Source organism: Cyanistes caeruleus, chromosome 4, assembly GCF_971803275.1.
Source record: "Cyanistes caeruleus chromosome 4, bCyaCae1.hap1.1, whole genome shotgun sequence".
Classification (NCBI taxonomy): Eukaryota; Metazoa; Chordata; class Aves; order Passeriformes; family Paridae; genus Cyanistes; species Cyanistes caeruleus.
The window spans coordinates 77237149-77260592 of NC_141704.1; the positions used below are offsets into that span (position 1 = coordinate 77237149).

The following is a 23444-nucleotide window of genomic DNA, read 5'->3' on the forward strand; positions in this document are numbered from 1 at the left end:
GAGTGCCTATGTATTTTTTAGGGAGTCTCCAGAGACCTCTGAAAAGGCTAAGAGCTCTGATTGACTTTCTGCTCCATTTTCAATGCAAGGTGACATGTATGAACAAGAAAAAAAATATTTCCTGTTTCTGCCTTTGCATGGAACAATTATTGGAAATGCTTATGGAGTGGGAGTTTCAAGAGCACTGAAAGCTGAGTTAATCCAGTATTACTTCAATGGGGATTTCATTATTGGTAGAAATAAAACCACAATGGCTTTTGCACTCTGCAGCATCAGAAGTCACCTTCCAGTGATATGCAAGTCTCATACTCAAGAGAAGATGGCTTTTGGATACTCAGATAAAATGATTTTTATGTATATGTTTTGTAACAGGCCAAACCATGCAGTGTCCAAATACACTAAAGGACATTATTTCCAGGCATCTCCATGCTCATTTAGTTTTCAGTACAAAGTCCAGGCCTTTAAAACCAGTTAGTACAATTGATATGTAGGATCAGAGTCCTTGCAGGGCCCTCACAGAACGAAGAAATATCATTCAGCAGTGGGAGACATCAAACAGGCAGAGGCTGTGGCTAAAATATCTTTTTTCTTTTTTTTTTTTTTTTCCTGTCAGTCCAGCACACTCTGTATCATCTGCCCAAACTTCACAGCTCAAGAGGCAGGAGTCACATGCTCAAAGGAGTCCTGCCAGACTACTCCAAACGAGCATTTTCCTGAAAACTGGATTATCTTCTGGAAGTTTTACTCTGCATACAATGCCTACCCAAAAAGAAACTTGTGTTCCTGAAGAAGGAGTGTTTATTTTCAGCACATGGAGAGTTATAAAAAAAATAAAAATAAAAAATCAAGCATTTCCTAAAAAAACCACATGCACAAAGGAAAAAAAAAGAAAAAGTTGTGATTATGGCACTTTTGCAGAACACCAAATTCTTTGTTGAATATATCTGAGTAGAGACTCAAATTGGTATCTCAGTACTCCAGATTATGCATTTATTTTCAGTGAAGAATTTTCATTTACTGTCAAGATAATCACACAATAACAAAGCTTCCTGCAGAAGGAAGATCCCTTAAGTTGTTGGTAAGAATTCAGCTTGAAATGTAATTCTGTAATTGTTTTCTTCCAGTAAACAGAAAATAATGCAACTCATCTCTGCTATGGGTCCCATCTGACTGAAACAATTAATTGAATATACAATTAGAAACCAGAAGGAACTGTCCAAAAGGCACTCCAGTGTTTTATTGGCCACCATCTTATTCATAAACCCAGAGAACAATTCCTAGTGGCGCTGCTTTTTTTAACTCACTCTGGGTTCACTCACAGGAGTTAAATCCAGGACAAAGTGGGGGGAAAAAAGGGTTTTACTTGGAAGGTGAAGATATCAAATAAATAACAGTAAATTCCACATGGTTGGAGTGCTAAAGGTTCCCTTGCCTTAGAGGGTCCCAGACAGGATAAATATTCAGCTCAGCAGAAAGCTGCCCCCCTCCACAGCAGAGGGAGTACACAGTCAATAATTGAAGATGCAGCTTTAATAGGCCTTCCTGAGACTTGCCAGGGATTTCAAGTGCTGCTAGAAGCAGCTTGTCTCCGAAGGGATGAGCTACCATCATTTCCAGTAAGCCCAGAACTCCTGACTGTGAAGCAGGACAGGGTTTACCATGCCATGGGTAATTATCTAGGATCACAAGCTGGTCATGGAGCTGCATCCCCTGGTCCTGAGCCCAGTCAGGTGGGCACTGGGCAAAGCCACAGCAGTGGCCACAAGGAGCAATCAGCCTTTTCCACCAGGGAAAAAACTCCAGCTCCTGCTCTGTCTTGCACAGCTGAGCCTCACAGCCACAGCTGGAGTGTTTTCACAGTCCTGCAGAGAATTCAGAATGGTCAGAAGAAGCCTGAATCTGGCAGTGCCTCTCTCCTGGCTGTACTCAACCAAGCATTTTCAATTAGCAACACTCTTTTTACCCCCACTATAACAGTTGAAAAGCAGAGTGGAATTCATTCTAAAGCACATGCATTAAGCTGAAGAGCCTGAATACACAAGGGCTCAGCCTGCTGCAATAAAAACTGATGGAAGTGAATAATCAGGGAAGAATGAGTAGCTGTTTAAATTCTCACTGCTGCCAAAAAATTATCAGCCAGGGAGCATAGGAGGTTAAGCCTCATGTTGGCTCTTTGCATTCCACTTACGGAAACAAATTTGTTAATATTTAAAAGAAAGAACTCCAAGTCTTTCACTAATTGTTATGTTCAGAAACTACAAAAAAACCATAAGATAGATTCCAAAAGATAAAACATGGAAATTCAAGAACACAGGTATTATTTTACAACTATTGCACTGAAAAACATATCCTTCTTTATCCTCTTTCTCTTCTCCAGTGAGGGAAGGTAAACACCTGGCTGAAACTGATTTGGTTTTTTGTTTTGATTTGGAGTTATTTTGAACTCTTAGTGGATATGTCAGCAGTTTAAAAGAAAAGCTTGTTCAAACAACAAAACATACTAGCTGCCTTATGGCTGGATTTTTAAAAATCACACTTCTATCCCCAAAGGGAATGGTGATCTGGAAGGATAGAGAAGACAGATCCTTTAGGACAATGGCTGGGGGCAGAAACAGAAGTCCATGTTAAGAGGAGGTCACTGCACACTAGGACAGCTACAGTACCCAGAATACCCCTGAAACAATCATGGAGCTGGGGAATAGGCATTTCTGGACAAAGCCTGATGAATTTTGCTTACTTGGAAGTATCAGCTAATGCAAACTCCACCATATGAGTTTTTGAAGGAGGCCATGGTTCAAGATGGTGGCTGGTTAATTCATTTTATATCTGTGCTATGATGCGAGTGACAGGAAAGAACAGCTTGTCCTTCCTATTACCTGGACTTCTTCCAACACTTACTAATCTATTAAGCTGAAGAAGAATCAGAGAGGCAGCAAATGGTGAGATTGTTGTCACCTCCTTCATTTTCCTCACTTCTAGATCAAAAGTTCCCTTAGGCCTTAAGGGCAAGGGTGAGCTCGATATTAAGTTAGTATTCAGGAAGCTGTTTCCAGGAATGGTTTTCCATAATTACCACATTTCAGGACACTGAGTTTCAAAAAGCAGATGCTTTGCTTAGTTTCAGCTCTCACAGAGGTGCTAACTCAGCTGCCTAGATAACAACATGAATTTTGAGAAAAATAACAAAAAGATGAAAGTAGTCAAAAAAACAACCAATATTTCCATATTCTGTAAAACTTCAGCTGTAGCAGAGGCTTAGACCTTTGACTTTAGTAGCTGCCTCACACCAAACTTGTTATCTTCATTCCACCAAAAATATAAAAATACAAAATTCATAAGCAAGAGTTCTTAGCACTGTAACAAAGTCTGTGCCAAAATTAGAGATGTTTTTATTCTCATGAGCACACCTCCCAATCCCTTCTCTAGGATTTTGCTTTGCTGGTTGCTGTTTTGCTTGTCAGATCTAGAAAGAGCTCCAATAGGCTTCCTAATCAACAAAGAGGGAATGTTTTATAGTTTTGTCAGAAGCTCAAAAATTGGTCTTGATTTCCTCAAGAACATATACAGCCCCAAAAAGATTGTATCAAGAGGGATTTCAGTGCATACCTTACTTGTAAAGGTATTTAATTTATTCTCCTTACAAACATGGGACAATGATTCCTATGCAGGTAGAGCAATATTCCAGCATTTCTGTCCCTTGTCAGCTCTATGATAAAATCAATAACTATGAATATTAACAAATCATTTGGCCAGCCTGAACCAGTTTTTTTTTTGAAGATGAACTGCAGTAGCTTTCAACCTGGCAGATTTGTGCAGCTTTAGCTACACTATCAGGGAAATTCAGGGACTGGCAGTGAAAATAGAAGTGCTGCAGGAGGGAATTTCACTAATAAAGGTTTCAAAAGTCTTCACTAAAAATATAGCAACACTAGAAAAGACCTCTCCCAAAAGTGGATAAACTCTCAGGCCCTTCCATGCAATGCTGTATTTCATATGAATGATCCTACACATAAAGTGCCCTCTTCTGAGACATCCACAAGGCTAGATCCAAAACCCAAATGGATGGAGAACCTTAACTCCCAACATTTCTGTCAGGTAACAGCCATTCTTATGCTCCCGGCTGCTTGGTTTTGTCTTTCTGACTGTTCTGGCCATGAAAGACTTGCAATGCTCTCCTGCATCCCTTTTTACCTGCTGGGCAAAAGGCTGATTCTTGGTTAGTGTTTCCATGGACTGGCAAGTCAGCTAAACCAGATTTTGCCTCCAAAAAGTGGCATTTATTTTTGTTTCTCTCATTTTCTCAGTTTCCAGTTTTCTGGAAGTTAAAGAAAATTGTTTACTCTTGAAGCCATTACTTGCTCATCAAATGTGGTTGCCTTTGTACTGTGTATGCCAGTTTTACTCACTAAATATAAATGTGAACAGAGACAGAATTATAGATTTCTCCAGTATCAACCATACATCACACACAGACTGGGTCCCTCCTGCTCCCGTAATTCCTTGGAAGTTATCTCCTAGCAAACATCAGGACTGCAGACACCAGAAGGCCTCAGGTTGAGTCTTACAGAGGTGGGGAATACAACACCTCCAGATATCCAGGGCACTGGTTTAACATGAACAAGCCAGACCTTATGAAACACTGGACAGAGTTTTCCTATAAAAATGCTTTTTCTTCTTATCCAATTATTTTCCCAACACATGGAACACATAATTACCAAGGGGTTGGAGAGCTGTAAGAGAGGTTCAGAAGTAAATTTCTAAGTACTGGTAAAGATACCAAAAAATGACCAGCAAAGAGGCAGTTCCCCTCACTCTCCTTGTTCCCTCACAAGGAAATGCTGGCATCTGCTGAAGTGCCATTTTTAGTACATCATATTCCAATTCTTGTTTCCACAGATAATGAGATCTAGAAAGCACTAAAAAGCGCAAACTTGATGCACTCAATAAAAACCAAACAGGCACCTCTTTGACTCCAAGCAAGGCAGCTCAGTCAAATCCTGCCACAACAAGCAGTAAGGAAAATATTTTACTTTTAAATCCTTCCTCACCGAGTCCCCACATCATAGATAATGCACTAATGAAATGAAATTAATTATCAAGTGATGTTCCATCAGTGTGCTGACTGTACTTTCAATTAAAACATGGAAAAAGACAACATGGGCTATGAGGTACATTCAGATCCTATCAGAACAATAACTAAAACTCAAAAATCCCCACATTACCCTTTAGCATTGCCCTGTAATCCTATGAAACAGTGCCCACTTCATGCTTGGAATATCCATATTCCAAAAGAAATTTTTTATTATGAAACATAGGTTTAAAAAGAAAAATATTACTATTTTTCCCCAGTTTCCTACACAAAGAATTGAACTATTCATATTTAAGGGAGAAACATAGATTTAGCTTTTTAAAAAAAATCGTTTAGATCTACAGAACTTGCAGCTGGTAGTCTACAAGGAGAGACCTTAACACTTGAGAAAACACATGCCCCCAAATAATAGAACTTCAGAGATAGAACAGCATAGGAAATTCTTGTGGAAAGTTGATGACAGTTTTGTTGTTCCAACACCTTGACTAGATTTTCAGTAATAAGAAAGAGAACAGTGATCTGGATTTTTCAAGTTAATGGTGGTAACATCTTGCAGCTTAAATTACACTGCAGACTGAGCTGGGATTCTCCTCTTGTCCTTCAGCACTAAACCAAAGAAAACAAACAAAACAATTTCTCATTTCCATGGTGAGAGGACCATCTGCTGCCCAAGTAATAACCCAAAATAAAACAGTCCTTCAGGCACTGTGCACACTGACAGAATTCACCACTATGAGCAGGGCTGCCTTACATCAGGCATGCCCTTCTATTTTTTCCTTTTTCATGCTGGCTCTGCAGTTTTCAGTGCTCCCAAAGGCTGTTTTATTTCCCAGACTCTCTTTAAGCAGAGACAATCTCATGTGAGAAGTACAAGTCTTTAAGGCTAACGTTACAATCCAAGCAGAAGAGCAAGTCACACACAGAGAAACAGTTTTTGAAGCTTCGACTAATTTTAAATGACACATTCATTTCTGTAATTTTCCTATAAGCACATAAAGAACCTCATTCTGCATTCCACTGAACCCCTCAAACACCCTCAACAGTCCATGAACATCTGGAGTCCAAATGAATACAGAATTAATCCCTAAGGCTGGACAGCAAAACAGGTCAGGAACCATCCCTGCTATGAAAGTCACTGTGGAAATCTTACAGCAGGTCACTGAAATCAGGCTGCACTTCACTGCTGGTTTTATAACATGTTTTCTTTTCAGACCAGTTTGCCTTAACCAGCTCTTGCCCACAGTACAGCACTGGCATAGCTGTGAGTGCAATGACCTGAACTATCCTGATAAAACCTACAACACATAGGTCTATCCATCCCCAGTAGCAAGGCATTCCTATGACATTCTAACCAGATTCTTAGCACCTTAGCACTCTCCCAAGAGTCTTCAGAGAGCTGATGGTACTCAGCTCCTTGGGCTTTTAAGCCCTTCCTTCCCCTTCCTCTTGGGGGGAGGAGGAGTGACACATTTAAAAAAAAAAAAAAGAATCAAAGGAAAATAAACAAAGATTCAAAGATTCAATGACACACACATGCTGTCCTACACACACACAAACAGAGGAAATAAGCAAGGAAAAAGGAAAGTTCTACAGGGTGCTGATCTGGAATGAAATGGAATTTGGAACAGACAGTCGTATTTGGCACTGTTAGCAAAAGCTTATGAGTGGCCTGGTGACTCTCTGAGCCTTAATGCCCATTTTACACTTGTCACTTAAAAACGTCCCTGGAAAGTTCAGCTGTGCTGCTTCTGACATTGTTTTCCCACTGCTGCTGAATGGACTTGATGGAGAGATACATTTCATCCCCTCCCAGTTCCATAAAGCACTAAATAAGGACATATTCCATTTGGCCTTCAAGTAGCATTTTTATGGTCCATGCAGATCCCTTTAAAAACAACCGACATAAAACAGAACTCTCTGCTGGAGAGCATGGAAAGTAAAAACTACTGTATCTCCCAAATTGATTCCTATGATTCTCAGGCTGAAGGCTGGATTAGAGGGTCCTCACATGGTTCTAGCTGCATTCTCAGTACCCCACTTTTATGAAGAAACCAAAGCTGTAGAAATTCCTCCGGCATGGCATGGAATCCGGAGTCAGGCAGGACATTGTCATAGTAATGATGGCTGATAAACTTGCCGTGCAGGTCCACTGAGAACGGCCAGAAGCCGTAAATTGTTACTTCCTCACACAGACCAAGGGCAGCGCTGACCAGGAAGAGTCCCGTGGAAAGGCGTTTGGCATGAATACCTTTGCTCTTCCAGAACTTGCTGATGTCCCGCAGGAAGTTGGGGTTGGCAAAAAGGACTGCCTGCTTGGCACCGAAATCCTCCAGGGTGTAGTAGACGCGGAGGGAGGGTCCTGTCCCTGTTTTCATGGAAAAGGCTGGCATGTAGATGTAGCTGTGGTTATAGACCTTCACGCTGTCCACAAAGGCTTTTCGGGACCACAGCAGATTCTGGAACCTGGAAAATCACAAGGGAAAATGAGTTGGTCACACATAGGTTTTCCCAGATGTCTCATAATCCTAAGGGCTGCTCTCCATACCCATATTTACAAATCACTGCACACCTTTTCCAAGCCCAGAGAAAGTCCAGACAAACTTCTGGCTGTCTGACACTGCCTCTCTTTTGAAAAGAGACACCTGAATAGACAGCTGAAAACTATCTGGTATCCTGCTAACTCCAAAACCTTTCTGATTTAATATTTTTAAAAAACCCAAATGAACACTGACAATATTCCAAAAGACTCAATTCTTTTTAGCAATATTTTTCATCTGCCCAAAAATAAGCTTAGATTTTTCAGGTACGGGAATCTATAAAAGAAATCTTCAAATCTGTGTTGTTCTTGTTTCCTAAAGGCAGACTAAAATAAGAAGCCAGGTTAGATTAGGAGGGCAAGGTATATGTACAGATTATTCTTTTGATATGAAAACAGCATATTACAATTTGTTTAATTGCCAGTAGCTATTTGCTGATGGCTGCTTTATTCCTGATGCTTGACTGACAAACTACTCCACAATTAGTATCATGGACTATAAACTTTCCTTGTCATATGTTTCCTCCCCACCTTCATCACTTAAAATATCCAAAGCCCTCAGAGTCTGAAGCTTACTACACTAAAAACCACTTTTGCACAAGCCTCACACACTCCTTTCATTGCAGCTAGGCTGGTCCCCTGAGTGTGATCCCTAATTTTTCCTCAGCTCCCAAATGTCTGTGTTGCTGCCTCCTCTCCCAGTTTCCTGCAGCCAAGACAGATGTGTCATGACTAATTCCTTAGTCACACACCAGAAGAGCCAGAACAAGAAAGTTAAATCAGCAGCACTGGAATTTTTTTTCCTTTCTGTTGTGCAGGCAACAATAGGTATAATAGTATGTTTTTAAATGGTTATACAGAGATCAATTTTATGTATAAACCTCTTTGAAACTATAACAAGAACAACACAAGCAGGTTTAAATAGAGTGCCCGATGACCTCAATAAGCATTAAACAAAATTTCAGTTGCAATGATTGGAAACAAAAAACCCAAACATCTCCAATAGCATTGAAATGTTTCATATGCCAGGCTTTTTTGTAGTCTTTGTTTCGGCAAAAAAAAAAAAAACCCTTGAAACAGTCTTGATAAATTGAAAGGTTTTGTTGACATTTTTAATATGAAATATGTGGTCTCTTGATTTGCTGCAAGAAGTGTCTTGCAAAACTTCCTGCATGGTGGTATTAGAATGAACCAGAAGTATTTCTGGTTTGAAATCTGAAGTCTGTCTGGGTCTTCACTGCTTCTTTGCTCTGCGTATCTGCTCCTACTGCACGGTGCTGTTTGCCTATGGAGACAGAGCCACTTGCTTCCAAGCAAGATATCAATTCAACCCCAACCTACAAACCAAAAGCCAATAATTTCATAACTTACTGTATTTGGCATTCTTTTCTGTTGAACCAGCCAAGACACAGCTTAGTGTAGAAAGCCAGCCAAGACCAAGGTGCCTTGGCAGAAATTCATTGTCTGCCTGTACCTCTCCACATGGGCCTATCCCTCCATTACTTTCAGACCTGTGACTGTTCCCCAAAATAAGCTTTACCAATGAGCAGCAGGACAACCTGCAGATTACCAGGTACACGAATTGGCTCCATCCTACCAAGCTTATTTTGTTTCCATCAGGACACTGTCACTGAGGGGGAAAAAACAAATTTAAAAAGAAACTTCAAGCTTAATACTTTCAATATTCACCTAAGTGCTCAGACCCCCAGTACTCAAACATTGTTCCAATATCCCTGATCATTTTTGAAAGGTCCTAAGGCAAACAACAAGCTTTCAGTCCCCATTCAGTCACTGGGCATTGCAGGCTCAAACTTCCACAGTAAAGGGGTGTTGAGCAAACACAAGCTTGATGTTGTGGGGTCCTTGCACCTTGGCTGAGGAGAGGCCAGAGGCACGCTCACTGTCACTCCTGAAGCACCATGTCCTTTCCCACTTAGTGGGAAACTCTGTAACTGTAGCGGCCAACAGCTGGCCCGAAGGTCTCACAGTTATAATTAATCCCAATTTTATAACTGAAACATTACTAATTAAACCAGTGCCTTGATCATGTAACTCGACCAATTGGGGAGCAGGTGAGACGCGAGCGACTATTGGCTGGTTGGCCGGCGGGGGACAACTGGTTCAGCCAATCAGAGTTAACCGCGCAGACCTCAAAGCTATTTAAGCAGAGCTGCACGCGATAAAACCCGCCTGTTGCGCACGAACTGGGGTGGGTTTTGTTACATTCGTGTCTCCAACACCAAAGCGACAATGGGTGACCGAAGCGATGCAACAAGCTGCCGCGGATATTGTGGGGAGACAGAGGGCAGCAGGGATTGCTGCCGGCAGCCTGTAGGGCTGCGGAGAGCGGCGGGGAAAGCCGCGGATCCCGGCGGAGCAGCGGAGAAGAGCTGCAGAAGGCGGTGGAGAAAGCTGCGTGGGTCTGGACCTCCCGTTTTTGGAGTAGAAGACGCTGTCGGGGAAAACATCTGAGTGTGGGCTTTGGTGCAGGAAGACCTGTTTATTAAGGTATGGACTTTGCTTTTAAAGAAACTTGTGAACGTATTAAGGCAGTTACAAAGCGAGCATGACGCGAGGACGGCGGTGGGGGCGGCGCCGGCAGCGAGGACAGGGCACGGGAGCAGCAGCGGGAGGCATGGGCGCCGCAGCTGGCGCCGACACAGACGGTCGGAAGAAACAACCGGGCCGAGTTGCGCTGCCGGCCCGGGGACCGTCATGCGGCTGCAGAGAGCCATGCTGCTGGTCTGTGCTGGGATGCACGGCCAGCGGAGCACGCCGATCGCGCTGAAGCCCCGCCTGCACCCTGCGCGGACGTACCTGGCTGCTGCCGCGCCGTTGTGTCGGACAAGTGCTCCGGACTGCTCCGGATGGCGCTGGCCCTGAAACCGCTCCTCAGTGGCCCGCGGCTCCTGCCGGAGCAGAGCGCCCTGCTCCTGCACCGCCAGCTCCTGCACGGCCATCTGAACAGCGTGTGCTGCAGCCGCACGCATCCCGCGTCCGCGCGGATGGGCTCGGCCCGCCGCCTCCCGGAGCCCAGTGGCTCGGCTCCGAGACCGCGTTTGCGACACAGCCTCCGCTCGGCATGCCCATTCGCCGCTGTGCTTTGTGGGCAGACCCTGGAGACAAGGGGACGCGAGTTTTCACGGAGGAAAAAGAAATGACTGAATCATGGACTGAACTGCTGCGAAAGCCGCAGCGGAGACGCCGCGGGCACCGCCCGCCGTGGAAGCAGCTGAGAGGGAGTTCACCCTCAGGCGCACGGGCTGGGAGGACAGGCAAGAAGCTGAGGGAGGCACGGCCATTATCCGGGACTCCTGTGGCTTCCTCCTGCCGCGTTGCCGGCACAGCTCCCCAGCCGCTACTATCGGTAGCGCCTGTATCATGTATGGCTGTAGCCGTGCATGCGACCACCCGAGCCGCCGCCCTCAGCATCGGGTGCGCAAGCGCAGTGCCCGAGCACACTGACCCTGCGGCCACTGCAGCCATCTCTGTACGCTGCGCCTCGTATCGCCGCTCGGCCCGCCCCTGCCCGCACTTGATTGGGCAGCCGCCGCTCGGCCCGCCCCTGCCCGCACTTGATTGGGCAGCCGCCGCTCGGCCCGCCCCTGCCCGCACTTGATTGGGCAGCCGCCGCTCGGCCCGCCCCTGCCCGCACTTGATTGGGCAGCGCGCGCGGAACCCGGAAATGAAGCTGCGCTCGGCACCGGGAGCTCTGGCGCGGAGTCGCCAGCGCTCGAACCCGAAATATTGATGGAAGGTTACAGGCACTGTGCACTACGAGACACCACACCGTGCCGCATCCACAGCTAGGGTTCGAGGAGCCCGAGGGGATTTTTTCATTAACAGACTCACAGTATCCCAGTGGGGAGAGTCGCGTTACAGCGCCCTTGCTGTCCCACGATAAGACGCGGCCATTGGCAGTTTAGTATCGATTAACATCTCTACGTGTGATCCCATCAGCTTTTGGAAGCGGATAAAATTAACAGCTATCGCAGATCTTAACAACGCTGAAAGGATTTCCGTGCCTACGTTATCATCGGGTGGCCAGCAGCCTGTGGAGGGAAGGTTAAAGCATTCCCGGTGCTGAGGGGCGACAGGACCACACCCGACAGGTTAAATCCCTCGGAAACTTTCAGCAAGCATTTGGACACCCACCAGGGGTGTCTGGCTGACTCCAGGCTCAGTGATTTAGATCATCTCCTAAGTGAGAACATCACATAATTATTTTACTGTATTTCCTCTGGGAGCAGTTTTGGGATTGTTCTCCCACCTCTGGGATGGTTGGGTAGCCCTCCGGGGTCAGTTTGTCCTCTCCTTTGGGATGGTTTGGCTCCTTCTGAAATCTGTCTAATTCACTTGATACTGGCTAGTATTATATACCCATAGAAATAATCTATTGTAAGTTATTTATTAATATTTGTAGTAATCTGCAATAAAATAAACTTCCTCTGCTACTACACAATTGGCTGCTGCTATTATCTGCCATACTAATGATCGATACTATGTTATTGACTGCTTATCATCGTCATTGCTTGATATATGTACATCTTAATTTTATTAATCGTATCTACTTGCTATTGTTGATTTTTTGCTAGTTGTACTAACCTGTAATAAGGTAGAGAAATTTAGAGGATAAAAGTCTCCATATTTTTGTTTGTTATGGAGTCCCAGAAACCAAAGTCAAGATCCCTGCGCACCCATGAGGTAGCCCATTAGGTTGTGACATGTTCCCAAACATGTGCTTAGCTTCCCTCAGCATGCTTCATGGAGCCATTGGTAATACAAGTGAAACTACAGTTCAGGATGTGACAAAATGTTTTGCTGGATGCACGTGAAGCTGTAGAAATCAGTAACATCCCACTACAGACAGGACTGCATATGAGGTTCAATTACAGCTGCATTAATCAAATGGCTTGTCACCCACTGAAGATACTTGTGAAGAGGCTGCTTTCTTCATTCAGATCTGTGGTGCTGCAGGGTTTGGCTGTGGAGCACTGAGCTACTCACAAGGCCAGAAGAAGTAGGTGATCTGAGCACTTGTCTCCCCAGAAGCTGGGGGAAAGGGATATAAAACAAAATGATGGAATTAGGTACTTAGTTAATTCTTTTGCTTTTTTCTTTCATGAAAAAGAATCCTCCTGTCTGGGATATGGTTTCATAAATACTGCTGACTTAGGTTATTCTGAGGATAATAGATTTTCCACCTATTTATTGAAACAGAAACATATCCTTGTTTACTCTCTTAAGAATGGTGAAAATGTATTCTAGATCATATGGTTCTAAGGAAGTAAGGATAACTTGAAATTTCAAAACTTCAGAGTTTTTCAGAAACTTTCAGAATCTGGAAATTATTAGCCTTATAATGGATTTCTTTTCCTGAGTAGATAACCCGTTGGTGTCTTTGTTAGTGGCCCTTAATTTATGCCATTTACTTACCCCTGTTAATTATTTTCTAAATGTCTGTCAGTGGGAGTGTATATGGATATGCACGATTTTCCTCAGATTCAACAGCTTTGAATAGTCTCATTTTGTTAGCTAATATTTTTGTTATTGTAGTTTGCAATCAGTTAAGAGTAGTTGACAAATTCAGGATGTCATTTTTTGCATCTTGAATTGAGTTTTGTCTCACATCTTGGCTGAGTGCAGATATTAAATAATTCCTCAAAATATCATAAGTAATTACTGCTGCATATGGGGACCATTTAGGGATGTTCATGCATGAAATAATGATTTCTTAAAAGTATGTTGTAAATAAATAATTGCATAATAGCAAGTCCATATGAGGAAATACCAATCACGGTCAGTGAACAGGGTGTTGTGTTCATGCAAGTGGCAGAAGTGCATTACAAATGCTGATTAAGCAGTGAAACAAAGTAATAGGAAAGCACAAAGCTGAATGCCACTGTAAGCATATTTATGTGACCTTTCTATAGGATCTTACCCACTAAGTGCTGCAGGTGAAGTGAGAGGAGCTTCCACCTGTAAAGTTATACTTAATGAATACATTGGTGTTTTAGTCACTGGAGGTCCAGTGAATTTCAATGTGTTAATCTTCATAAAGCAAAGCTTCCAGGTGTCTCCATGTTGTAGGCCTTGCAAAGCAGTCATTGAAAGGCTCTTTAAAAAATGCAAAATATTCAAGGGTGGTTTTAATTCCATATTTTTTTTCCTCTACATAATTTTTATTTCCTTCTTGTGGATATTTAAAATATCAGATTTGGCAAATTATGTTTTTCTAAGTGCAACAGCTTATTTTACCCACTTTAGGGAGATCCATGATATAACACATGTTCCTCTTCAAGCTTAATACTTTGATCAAAAAATATTTGTAAATAGAAAGCATTTTTCAACCTGCTGCCACTGTAAGTGGTAGAGCTGGCTTCAGCTTCCAGCAAATCTGATTTTTGTCAGGCAGGTGTAAAGGAATAGCCCTTTGTCTCCTGTTCTAACCATTTTATTCCCTGTGCATATCTGATGGACATATGCAGACAGGCTGACAGCAGATTTTTTTATCTACAGGCCAGCAGAAAAAATTAAGTAATAAAAGTAGAAGTCTTAAGAGGAGTAAGTGTACAATAAAAAACTGACAAGCCCTTAAAAAGCTGAAGCAAAAGGGGAGCTCTTTGATAATCCTGGCCTTTGTTGGCCTACATTTTCTTTTTATCATAGAACAAATATTGAAATTAAAAATCCTTATAAAAGGTTTGTATTTCTAGAATAAGCGTACTTTTTCTTTTCTCCCTCATGTGCTGTTTGGAAAAATCTTAGGTTTTATTAATGCATCTATATATTTTCAACCTCTGGGCTTGCTGAGCAGTGAAGGAAGTATGACCAACTGGAGAAACTGTTCACCAGAACCATCTCCTCCTCTCTGGCACGGTATTGGTTTGTCACTGCTGAAAGTGGAGGCTCAGGGCTGTAAAGCATTTTGGTGCTGATGAGAAGAAAGTATTAAACACAGTCTCCTATGAAATGGCTTTCCAACGATTTTCTCACACTTCCTTAAATATTACTGAATATTACTAAGCATTACAGAAAGACAATGCAGTTATTTGACCTACTAAGGGCTTTGTGCCATTCAATCCAAGCCAGAACTTGCCCTTATTACCTCTTACGTATTAGAAGTCACACAAATAAAAAATTCGCCAGGTTTCATCTCAGAGGGCAATGTTTGTTCAGATTACCTGGCTAGCCCTGCCTGGACAGCATCTCAACCAGATATTTCTACATGAGCAAAAAGCATCACATGCCACCTTCCATCAAGGAGTTTGAGCCCTACAGAGGTAATTTCTATTGTGAAACACAGAGGCTCATAATACAGTCAGTACTTGTACTGACTGCCAAGGCCACACTGCATTACTGCAAATGAGACTTAATCCCCGTGACCTGAGAGCTCTGCAAATTTGGCAAACTGATGTTACACACATCCCTGCATCTGGCAGATTAAAATATATGCACGTCTCAAATGACACCTCATCAGCCACACAGGCCACAGCTGGGGATACCATCGCACATTGGAAATCAACCTTGGCTGCTTTAGGTATCCCTCATACCATTAAAACAGACAATGGCTCTGCATACATTTCAGAAAACATGAGACAATTCCTACAACTTGGGAGAGTGTTGTACGCTCCCCCAAAGTACAAAGTACAAGTACTACAAGTACACCACACTGGTATTCCCCACTCACCAACAGGACAAGCCATCGTGAAACATGCACGTGGAACTTTAAAATGAATACTTGATAAACAGAAAAGGGGAATGTGTGGTGAATCCCCAGAGAGCAGAGCAGCAAAGTGCTGTTTATACCCTGAACCACTTAAGAATACCAGAAAATTCCCAGAATCCAGTATTAAATCACTTTGTGATACTAAATCACCTAAACCCAAAGTAATGGTAAGAGATACTATCACTAAGATCTCTTGGATAGGTCCATGGGATCGTCTTACTTGGGGGTGAGGGTAGCTTGTGTTTCCATGGACAACAGAATGCGATGGGTACCGGCCAGGTGTGTTCGCCCTGCTCAGAACCCGAACAGCACCTTTCTGATGACACCCTAGCAGACATTGTGTTGCAGTGATTTAAACAACTTGTGCACCTGCTACGTGGTGAACTGGGACAATTTATTTAAGGATTCTTGTCTATTTAAGGACATTAACCACAAAACCAAACTAAGACAAATTGTTTATTTTCTTGTGATTCTAAGGTTGAATCGTAAAGTTGTGAAATTGTAACTTTTAATTTAATAAGCATGGGGCATGCCACTTTGAGAGTTTGTATGGCTGGTAATCCCATTTGACAACTGGATATGATTGTTACATCTCCAATGATACAATATCATTGTGTATGTCAGGGGGGATATATCAGGATATATCATTGTATATACCAGGGATATATCACTGGCTGAAACTATATCACAGGCTGGACTTGTTGAGTTGAGTGGAAAGGTTGAGGTTTTTTATTTGTGTCATTGTGAATGTTTCATACATAGTGCAGCGTTTGTCATCCTGTCTGCAAGGTGCCTGCAGAGGATGATACTGCTTTTTGTATCTAAAAACAAAAAAGGGGGAACTGTGGTGGCCAACAGCTGGCCCGAAGGCCTCACAGTTATAATTAATCCCAATTTTATAACTGAAACATAACTAATTATACAAGTACCTTGATTAGGTAACTGGACCAGTGTGGACCGTTGGGGAGCAGGTGAGACGGATGGGGATGTGAGCGGCTATTGGCTGGTTGGCCGGGGGACAACTGGTTAGCCAATCAGAATTAACAGTGCAGACCTCAATGCTATGTAAGCAGAGCTGCACTCAATAAAAGTTGGCTGTTGCACATGAACCTTGGTGTGTTTTATCATATTCCTGTCTCCGACATCGAAGTGACAACTGGGAATTGCAGTCTCAAACTTCCTTCCACAGTAAAGGGGTGTTGAGCAAACAGCTTGATGTTGTGGGGTCCTTGCACCTTGGCTAAGGAGAGGCCAGAGGCACGCTCACTGTCACTCCTGAAGCACCATGTCCTTTCCCACTTAGAACTAGTCCACAGATTTTACTTCAGAGGGCAAATAGTTTTGGTCATTCTAAACCTGCATTTTCTGGCAAATTTACCATTAGAAAAGCCCCCCACAGCTCAGGATGAACACATTAAAATTCCTCAGTCTCAGAGTGTCAGAGACTGTCTCTGAATATTAATTTGATATCATTGCCACAATGTTTGCAATTCTTCTGGATAAATCTCCCCAGATACCTTAAAGTATCAAGAAGTAAACAGCAGTGCCATGAGACAGTTCATGGGAGGGACTCCATGCAGAAGGGACAGCAGCTTTTGTCACTGTACTGCAAACGATCCTTCAGGAACATAATCACCTCCTGGAAACCCATGCCTCATTCCAATGATCTGGATGGCAGTGCTGGTAGTTTCCCACCCAGTTCAGCAGATGGACATTACACAGGTGGCCAGAAGCCCATGGAGAAACACAAAACATGCTGGTTATGGCTGGGCTGATGGTCTAACAGCTAAAAAGCTGCTGCCCATCTTGAGCACCTCATGAGGGGACATATAGAAACAAATGAAAATTTCTGTTCCCTATTTGTAAAAACGGGAGTGCTCTCTGGCATTCTGACACTTCACAGGCTGGATAGAAGCTGAGAAACATGGGGACAAATGCTGTGCATAGGCAAGTTTCTAGAGATAGAGCTGGAAGCTCAAGGGTGTTTTCCTTTAACTCCCAATCCAGACAGGGAATCCTGCAGACTTTGAAGGTACCATAGACACCCATCCCAGCAGGCAGTGAGATGGCCACTCCATGCTCAACAGAGAGACCAGGAAGGCTTTTCCCTGAAAGCTTTGTAATGCCACAGGAGCACGACAGTGTTTGTCTCCTTCATGTCCTGGCATAGACGTCACCAGACTGGTGCAGCCCTTGCACCCACACGAGCACAAATGCCTTCCCTTGTGCCAATCCTGACCCAGAATGAGGAGCTGCTGGTTCCTGGTTAGTGCTGTCCTCTACTGAGCATTCAGTCCTCCGAGTGGCACAGCCCAGAAGCTGTGCAGCTCCACCACACAGACACAGCTTCCCCAAAGAAATGCATCAGATGATCAAATGCTTTGCACAAGAGTGCATCTCAGGCAATGTTATCTCCCCAGCGCAGCTTGGAGCAAGAAACAGCTGAATGACTTTCAGGGTCCTCCCCTGACCTTCTCCAGTCAAGCTCATACAAACATGTGGTGGGTTGTTAGCATTTGGATAAAACTGCAGCTGAAATTTTCCAAGCCTTGAGTAGTACCTGGAAACTCCACAAGCAGCTTGGGAATTTGCAATGATGTGTTCCAGCAGCTCCACAGCCCAGAGAGGCACAAGTGGCTAACCCTGGTGAAAACAGATTACATACAGCAGGTCCAGCCCAGACACTTCTATTTCCACAGTGGAAATCAGTGGACAATGAGCAACTCAAATCATCAGAACCACATTTTTTCTGTCAGGTTCCTAGGAAAGATCAACTTAAAATTAGGAACTTTCAGCAGCATGTGGAGGCAGAGTTGCACAGATATCTGAGAAATCATTTCCTTGATACCAGCTGGAGAATTCCCTCAAATGCTCTGCTCTGCTTTTCCAGAGAGAAATATTCATCCAGGAGAAAACTGCAACGGCACATTGTCAGAACAATCGAAGACTTAAGAGCGATAAGTGTTTCGGGTTTTGTTTTTAATCTGGTTTTAATGTTTTTATTGATGTTCTTTAGCAGATATTCAGGGACAGGGCTGCTCTCTGGTACGGACAGACAGTTCTCAGTAGCCATAAGGAATCTGCAGTGACATTGAGCTAACCTTTCTGTGGATAATTATGGCAGCATTCTCCTGCATCTTGGTTTCTTTTTGATCTCCCCAGAGAGTCACTATCTCATGCCTGTGACGATTTCCCAGGCATTGACTCTGTTGGCATCTGCAAAGTCACAAGTTCAGCATTCTGGATTAATTTGGAGTGGATTTATCAGAGCGGAAAAAAATAAAATTATGTAATGAGGAGAACAGCTCAGACACCTAAGAAATAGTGTATTATTTTAAAATTATGACAGACAGAGCTCAAGGAAATAGAGCAGAAGGCTCTAAGTAAAGACTTATGTTTGTCATGTCCCCATGAAAAACAATAACCTCACAAAAACTATTTAGATAATTTGATGTCAGCATTAGCCAAGAATGATTTAGCAATTTGCTGCAGCTGTTGGACTCTGCTTACAGCTGGGGTCACAAGAAGTCACCTTGCAAACACACATCTGAGCCTCCTCTGCTGTGACAGAGGGGTTGTACTGCAGTAATTTCTCAGAGCACTTTTCAAACAGCAATACTCTCCTTAATGCCCTGCTCTCACTCATATCCAGGTCTCCTGGATGATGTGCCCCTCTGGGGCTTGTGCAGACAATCTTACTAACATGATGCCTTGAGAAGGCTGACCTAGACAGAGTAAAGGAATAAAGTAGGTATTTATTAAAAGGCCTTAATGGATACACCTTGAGCAGTTCAAGAGCCTGGCCAGGGCTACACCCAAGATGAACACAAAATGGTTGATCGGTCACAAGGTCTCACGCTTTTATAAGTTTTGGTTCATTTGCATATTGGAGGTAATTGTCCAATTATAGCTTTAGGTTTTGAAGTTCCATCATCCTTGTTTTCTTTCTTCAATTCACTGTTGTTTATACTTTTTGGGCCTGGAGCTTGTAATGGTTCTCTTTGGTCTCATGCTGGAAAAAGATTGTTTTGTCTACCTACCCTGTGAAGAAAACCTACTAACACTTAATATGAAGCTCAGAGTTACGCACTAAAGCCGCACAGAATCTGAAAATATGAAAGCTAAAACTTAAGGCAACAGACACACATACTGTGTCTCAATTAGCAAGTAGTTTTCATGTGGTCATTCCACACGTGGACACTTCTGGCATGCTTTAGGTGCAAGGCAGACTTTCTATTTGTCCACACAGGGAGCCAGAAATGACTACTTAAAGCACTCTAAAAGGACCCCCTTTCTTATTTTATCCCAGCTTTCCCAACTACACAAGCCACTGTTTACTCACCTTATGTTTGGCTACCTGATTTAAGAATTAATTATAATCCCATTAAAGTCAATGACAAAACCACCTCTGATCCCCAGTGCTCTGTCTAACCTCATTCCAAACACCTTCAGCAGCAGGGATTCTCTCCTGTTCTCTCTGTGGGTCCCTCCACAGGCACCATGGTCTGGGAGCTGAGAGCTCATGGCATGAGTGGGGTGATGCTATTCCAATATTTTCCTTCCCCCTTGCCCTTTCTCCCTGCTGGCTCTTTATGGACCAGATGCTTGCTCCTCTCAGGGGGTGACTGACTCCCAAACTCACTCCAGCTCATCCCTTCCATGCATCCTCCAGCCTGCTGAGACCCGACATTGCTTCTTCTTATGGACAGGGGCTTCCAACCTCAAGGAGCCTGTTCTTCTCTGTCCTCTCTGATACCAGTAATTAAAGAAAAATTTGCCTCATTCTCCTTTTTATAATTTTTTTTTTTTTGAATGGTGCTTTCCAATGCAGGGATTCTGGGTATTTCCACCATCATTTTTAAATACCCAAAAGCAGGGAAAAACACTCTTTGCAGTGACTTTCTGGGCTAATCTCTTTCTTAACAATGGACTGTCCTTAGTTCATGACCTTAAGAATAATTTGATGCATTCAGAAAATCCAAAAAGACATGGCAGAGGTGTGTTTTAATCCCCATGAAGATGCAGGCTCCTTCTCTGACTGAATTAAACATTAACTACAGCTTTTTTAAAACCTCCACTCATTACTGCTCTATGGTCCTGGAAATAATATATATAGTGCCAAGGGACTGGCACTATATTCCACTTTTCAATGGAACACACAGCTATTCTGTACAGCAAAACAATGAAACATTAAAATCAGTGTTCACTGGTATTTTGGGACTGTGTGTGATCCCTATTCTGCCAACTCGAATTAAAATGTGCTTTTAATAGCTACTCTTTCTAAAACCAGCAGAAGTTGGTCCTAACATTAATCCTTTCTATTATCTGACAGCTTGGATCTTAGCTTTCAGAAGATGAGCTGCTCATCTTAGTCTGACTCCTTGAAAATTGTGGCTGCTGTAGTCACACACAAGTGGAAATAATAAAAAAGGACAGGCAGAACAGCATGCATGTAAATTACTTGTATTGTTAAAATTGCTGCCTGGTATTTCTAGGTCTTCTGAATACTTCCAAACTCTTACAGCTGGAAGTCAGGAAGATGGGAAAGTAGGAGAAGCAATGAAATCAGCTAGGAAAAATGCCAAACAACACAGAACTAAGTCTTATATCTTTGGCAATGAATTTCACTGGACTGCATGCCAGAGAGAGCTAAGAAACAACCAGATCACACATTTCCTCAGGTTTTAATGGAAAAATCACAATAAAACCCAGACAGAGACTTTAGGAGATTTACTTTGGATTAAGACAGTGTCCCTAAGATTGTCTGTTGTGTCTTTGGGACAGCAACAAAACAGGAACAGAATCATCTCCTGGATCTTTCTCTCAAATATGTTCCAGACACAGGTCTCTGTGGATCAGTGCCCACAGGAGCACTGCTGAAACACAAGGCTAATAACATCACACTTTCCTGATTGTGCTGGCCTCCTGTGCTTTGTAAACCAAACATAAAATCTAGCAAATGACTGTAGTTATGAAAGACCTATTAATAGCTGAGAACACTTTTGCTGAGTTGTTGAGTTCTCCCTTTAATGACATTACATCCTTCACACATTATTAATTTGCAAGTATCAGTGAAGGTGACATTCAACTACATCTTCTCTTCAGACCTTTGGAGTTCTTGCCAAAAAAAAAAATGGAAATAGAGAGGAAAACAGCCATGTTTGAACATGTATTCTTTTTAAAGGTGTTCTCTGCTACATTATAGACTGAAGGAAGTAATTTAAAACAGTAAATGCTGAAACAGTGATTATGGCAAGACCTCAAACTAGGATGGCCTCTCTTTTGAGTATATAAGCACCCTTTTTAAACTTTAGTACATGAATCACTGGTGTTATCTGAGATCATGCCAAAGCTGCAGCACAAATCCCTCTTAAACACTGTCAACTAGAAGCTTGGTAAGGAAACCAGAAGTTCAAAGCCCATAAGAACATGTGGGGAATCTAAAATATTTAAAATGGGGTAAAATAAATTCACACAACTCTAAAATACATTAAAAAAAATCTCTATTATTTCTGTGAGCTGCTCCCACTGGGCAACCTCACCTGCACTCCTAAGGGGACAAGCATTGCAACTGAACAATGAACTAGTGGCCACCTGAGTATAAACAAAGGAGGTGACAAATTGCTCTGGATCCAAACATGAGGCTGAAATTACAGAAAAAAGAGAGAAACAAACAGCTGTTTAACAGACAAGGAAGTCCCTTCCAATCCTTGGCACACAAAAGCTCAGGCCACTAGTAAAATTCCTAGAAATAAGCTAGGAGAATTCAAACCAGCCCAAGGACTGCAGCTGTAGACCTTCAGAACAAAAATCTCTTCTTCCATCTAATATCAATTTACAGAAATCTTGGTGCTGTTCAGTCATGCTTGGAAGCACTAAACGCTCCTCAAGGCTTCCAGCAGGGTCCAAGGTGTGTTGATTGCTTCACACTGTGTCTTTTTTGAAAGAGACCCTGAAGGAAGACTAAAACCAAAACCAGTATATTTTCAACTGCACATCCAAGTATTTTCAGCTCAGATTTCCTGATACTGGTGTAGTTCGTCAATGCAGTAACCCCAGTGAATCTTACTTCCAAATATTTGCCTAATCTGTTATCCTTAGCAATACTTTCCCTCTTCATGATTGCCTCAATCCCTTTTAAAATTTCAAATATACTCTATCTCCTGGATATCCACATGCACCTGTTCAAAGACCCTCCTAAGTTTTACAAGAGCACATACATTTATCCAGGTGTTCACTAATATTATCTGCTACTATAGTCTCCACCAAATCAGCTAGAAGAGATATCAGGCTTACAGATACATTTGAGCTATTTTTAATTTGGACTGGTTTTAAACACTGATCCCATTTCTAACACCCTCCAGTCTTCAAGCACCAAGGCAGTTTTCAGTGAGGAAGTACATACACTACTCTTCTTGCATAGGTGAGCCCAGTTCTGCCTATAAATTCACATCCATCTTGTATCTATACCATAAATTCACTTAAGATTATCTCAGTCTCAGCCTGATGATCTCGTGTCTTCCACAGTGAACAAAGATGCAAGTAATTCATATAGCCTCCCTTTTATACCTGTTTTTTATAGCTGGCCATCAACTAACCATACACACTGTAGGGAGTTAGGTATCCTTTTTTTTGCTCCTCCTCACCTATAGAATTTTTTTCCCCATTAGTTGCAGGGAAACCTGGCTGCTGGTACTTATTGGGTGCTTGAGAACACAAAGAGTTTGGCTGGGCCCGGGAGGTAAAAGAGAGGGTGAGTGTAGCTGCAGGGAGTTGGTCTTCTTCTGCTTCAGAGCAGGACAAACTCGGAGCTGTGGTTGCTTGGAAAAAAGAATTCACCATAACCCAAACAGAGCTCTTCTGCTGCTTCTTCTTCATCTGTGGCCCACCCTCCTCCTGCACCCCGTGTCCTGCTGGGGCATGTGCCAGTGCCAGGCACTGCTGTGGAGCTGCTGATCCACCTCAGCCACCAGCCCAGGATCTCTGCTCATCCCTGCTGTTCCAGCTGAGTGTTCCTCAGAGCCCTGCAGGAGCACCAGGACTGGCTGCCCGAGGGGTTTGTGAAACAAAGCCTCTCCTCCATCCCATCC

At 42.9% G+C, this 23444-nt stretch overlaps 1 protein-coding gene across 1 annotated transcript in view; it reads right to left on the minus strand.

Moving 5' to 3' along the window:
* Window positions 1–953: 953 nt before the first annotated feature.
* Window positions 954–23444, minus strand: part of ST8SIA1 (ST8 alpha-N-acetyl-neuraminide alpha-2,8-sialyltransferase 1) — a 127291-nt gene continuing 104800 nt past the window's right edge. Inside the window, exon 5 of the mRNA XM_023919054.2 lies at window positions 954–7552. Within this exon, the coding sequence (XP_023774822.2) occupies window positions 7066–7552 (487 nt within the window). The 3' untranslated portion in view covers window positions 954–7065. The remainder of the gene's footprint in view (window positions 7553–23444) is intronic.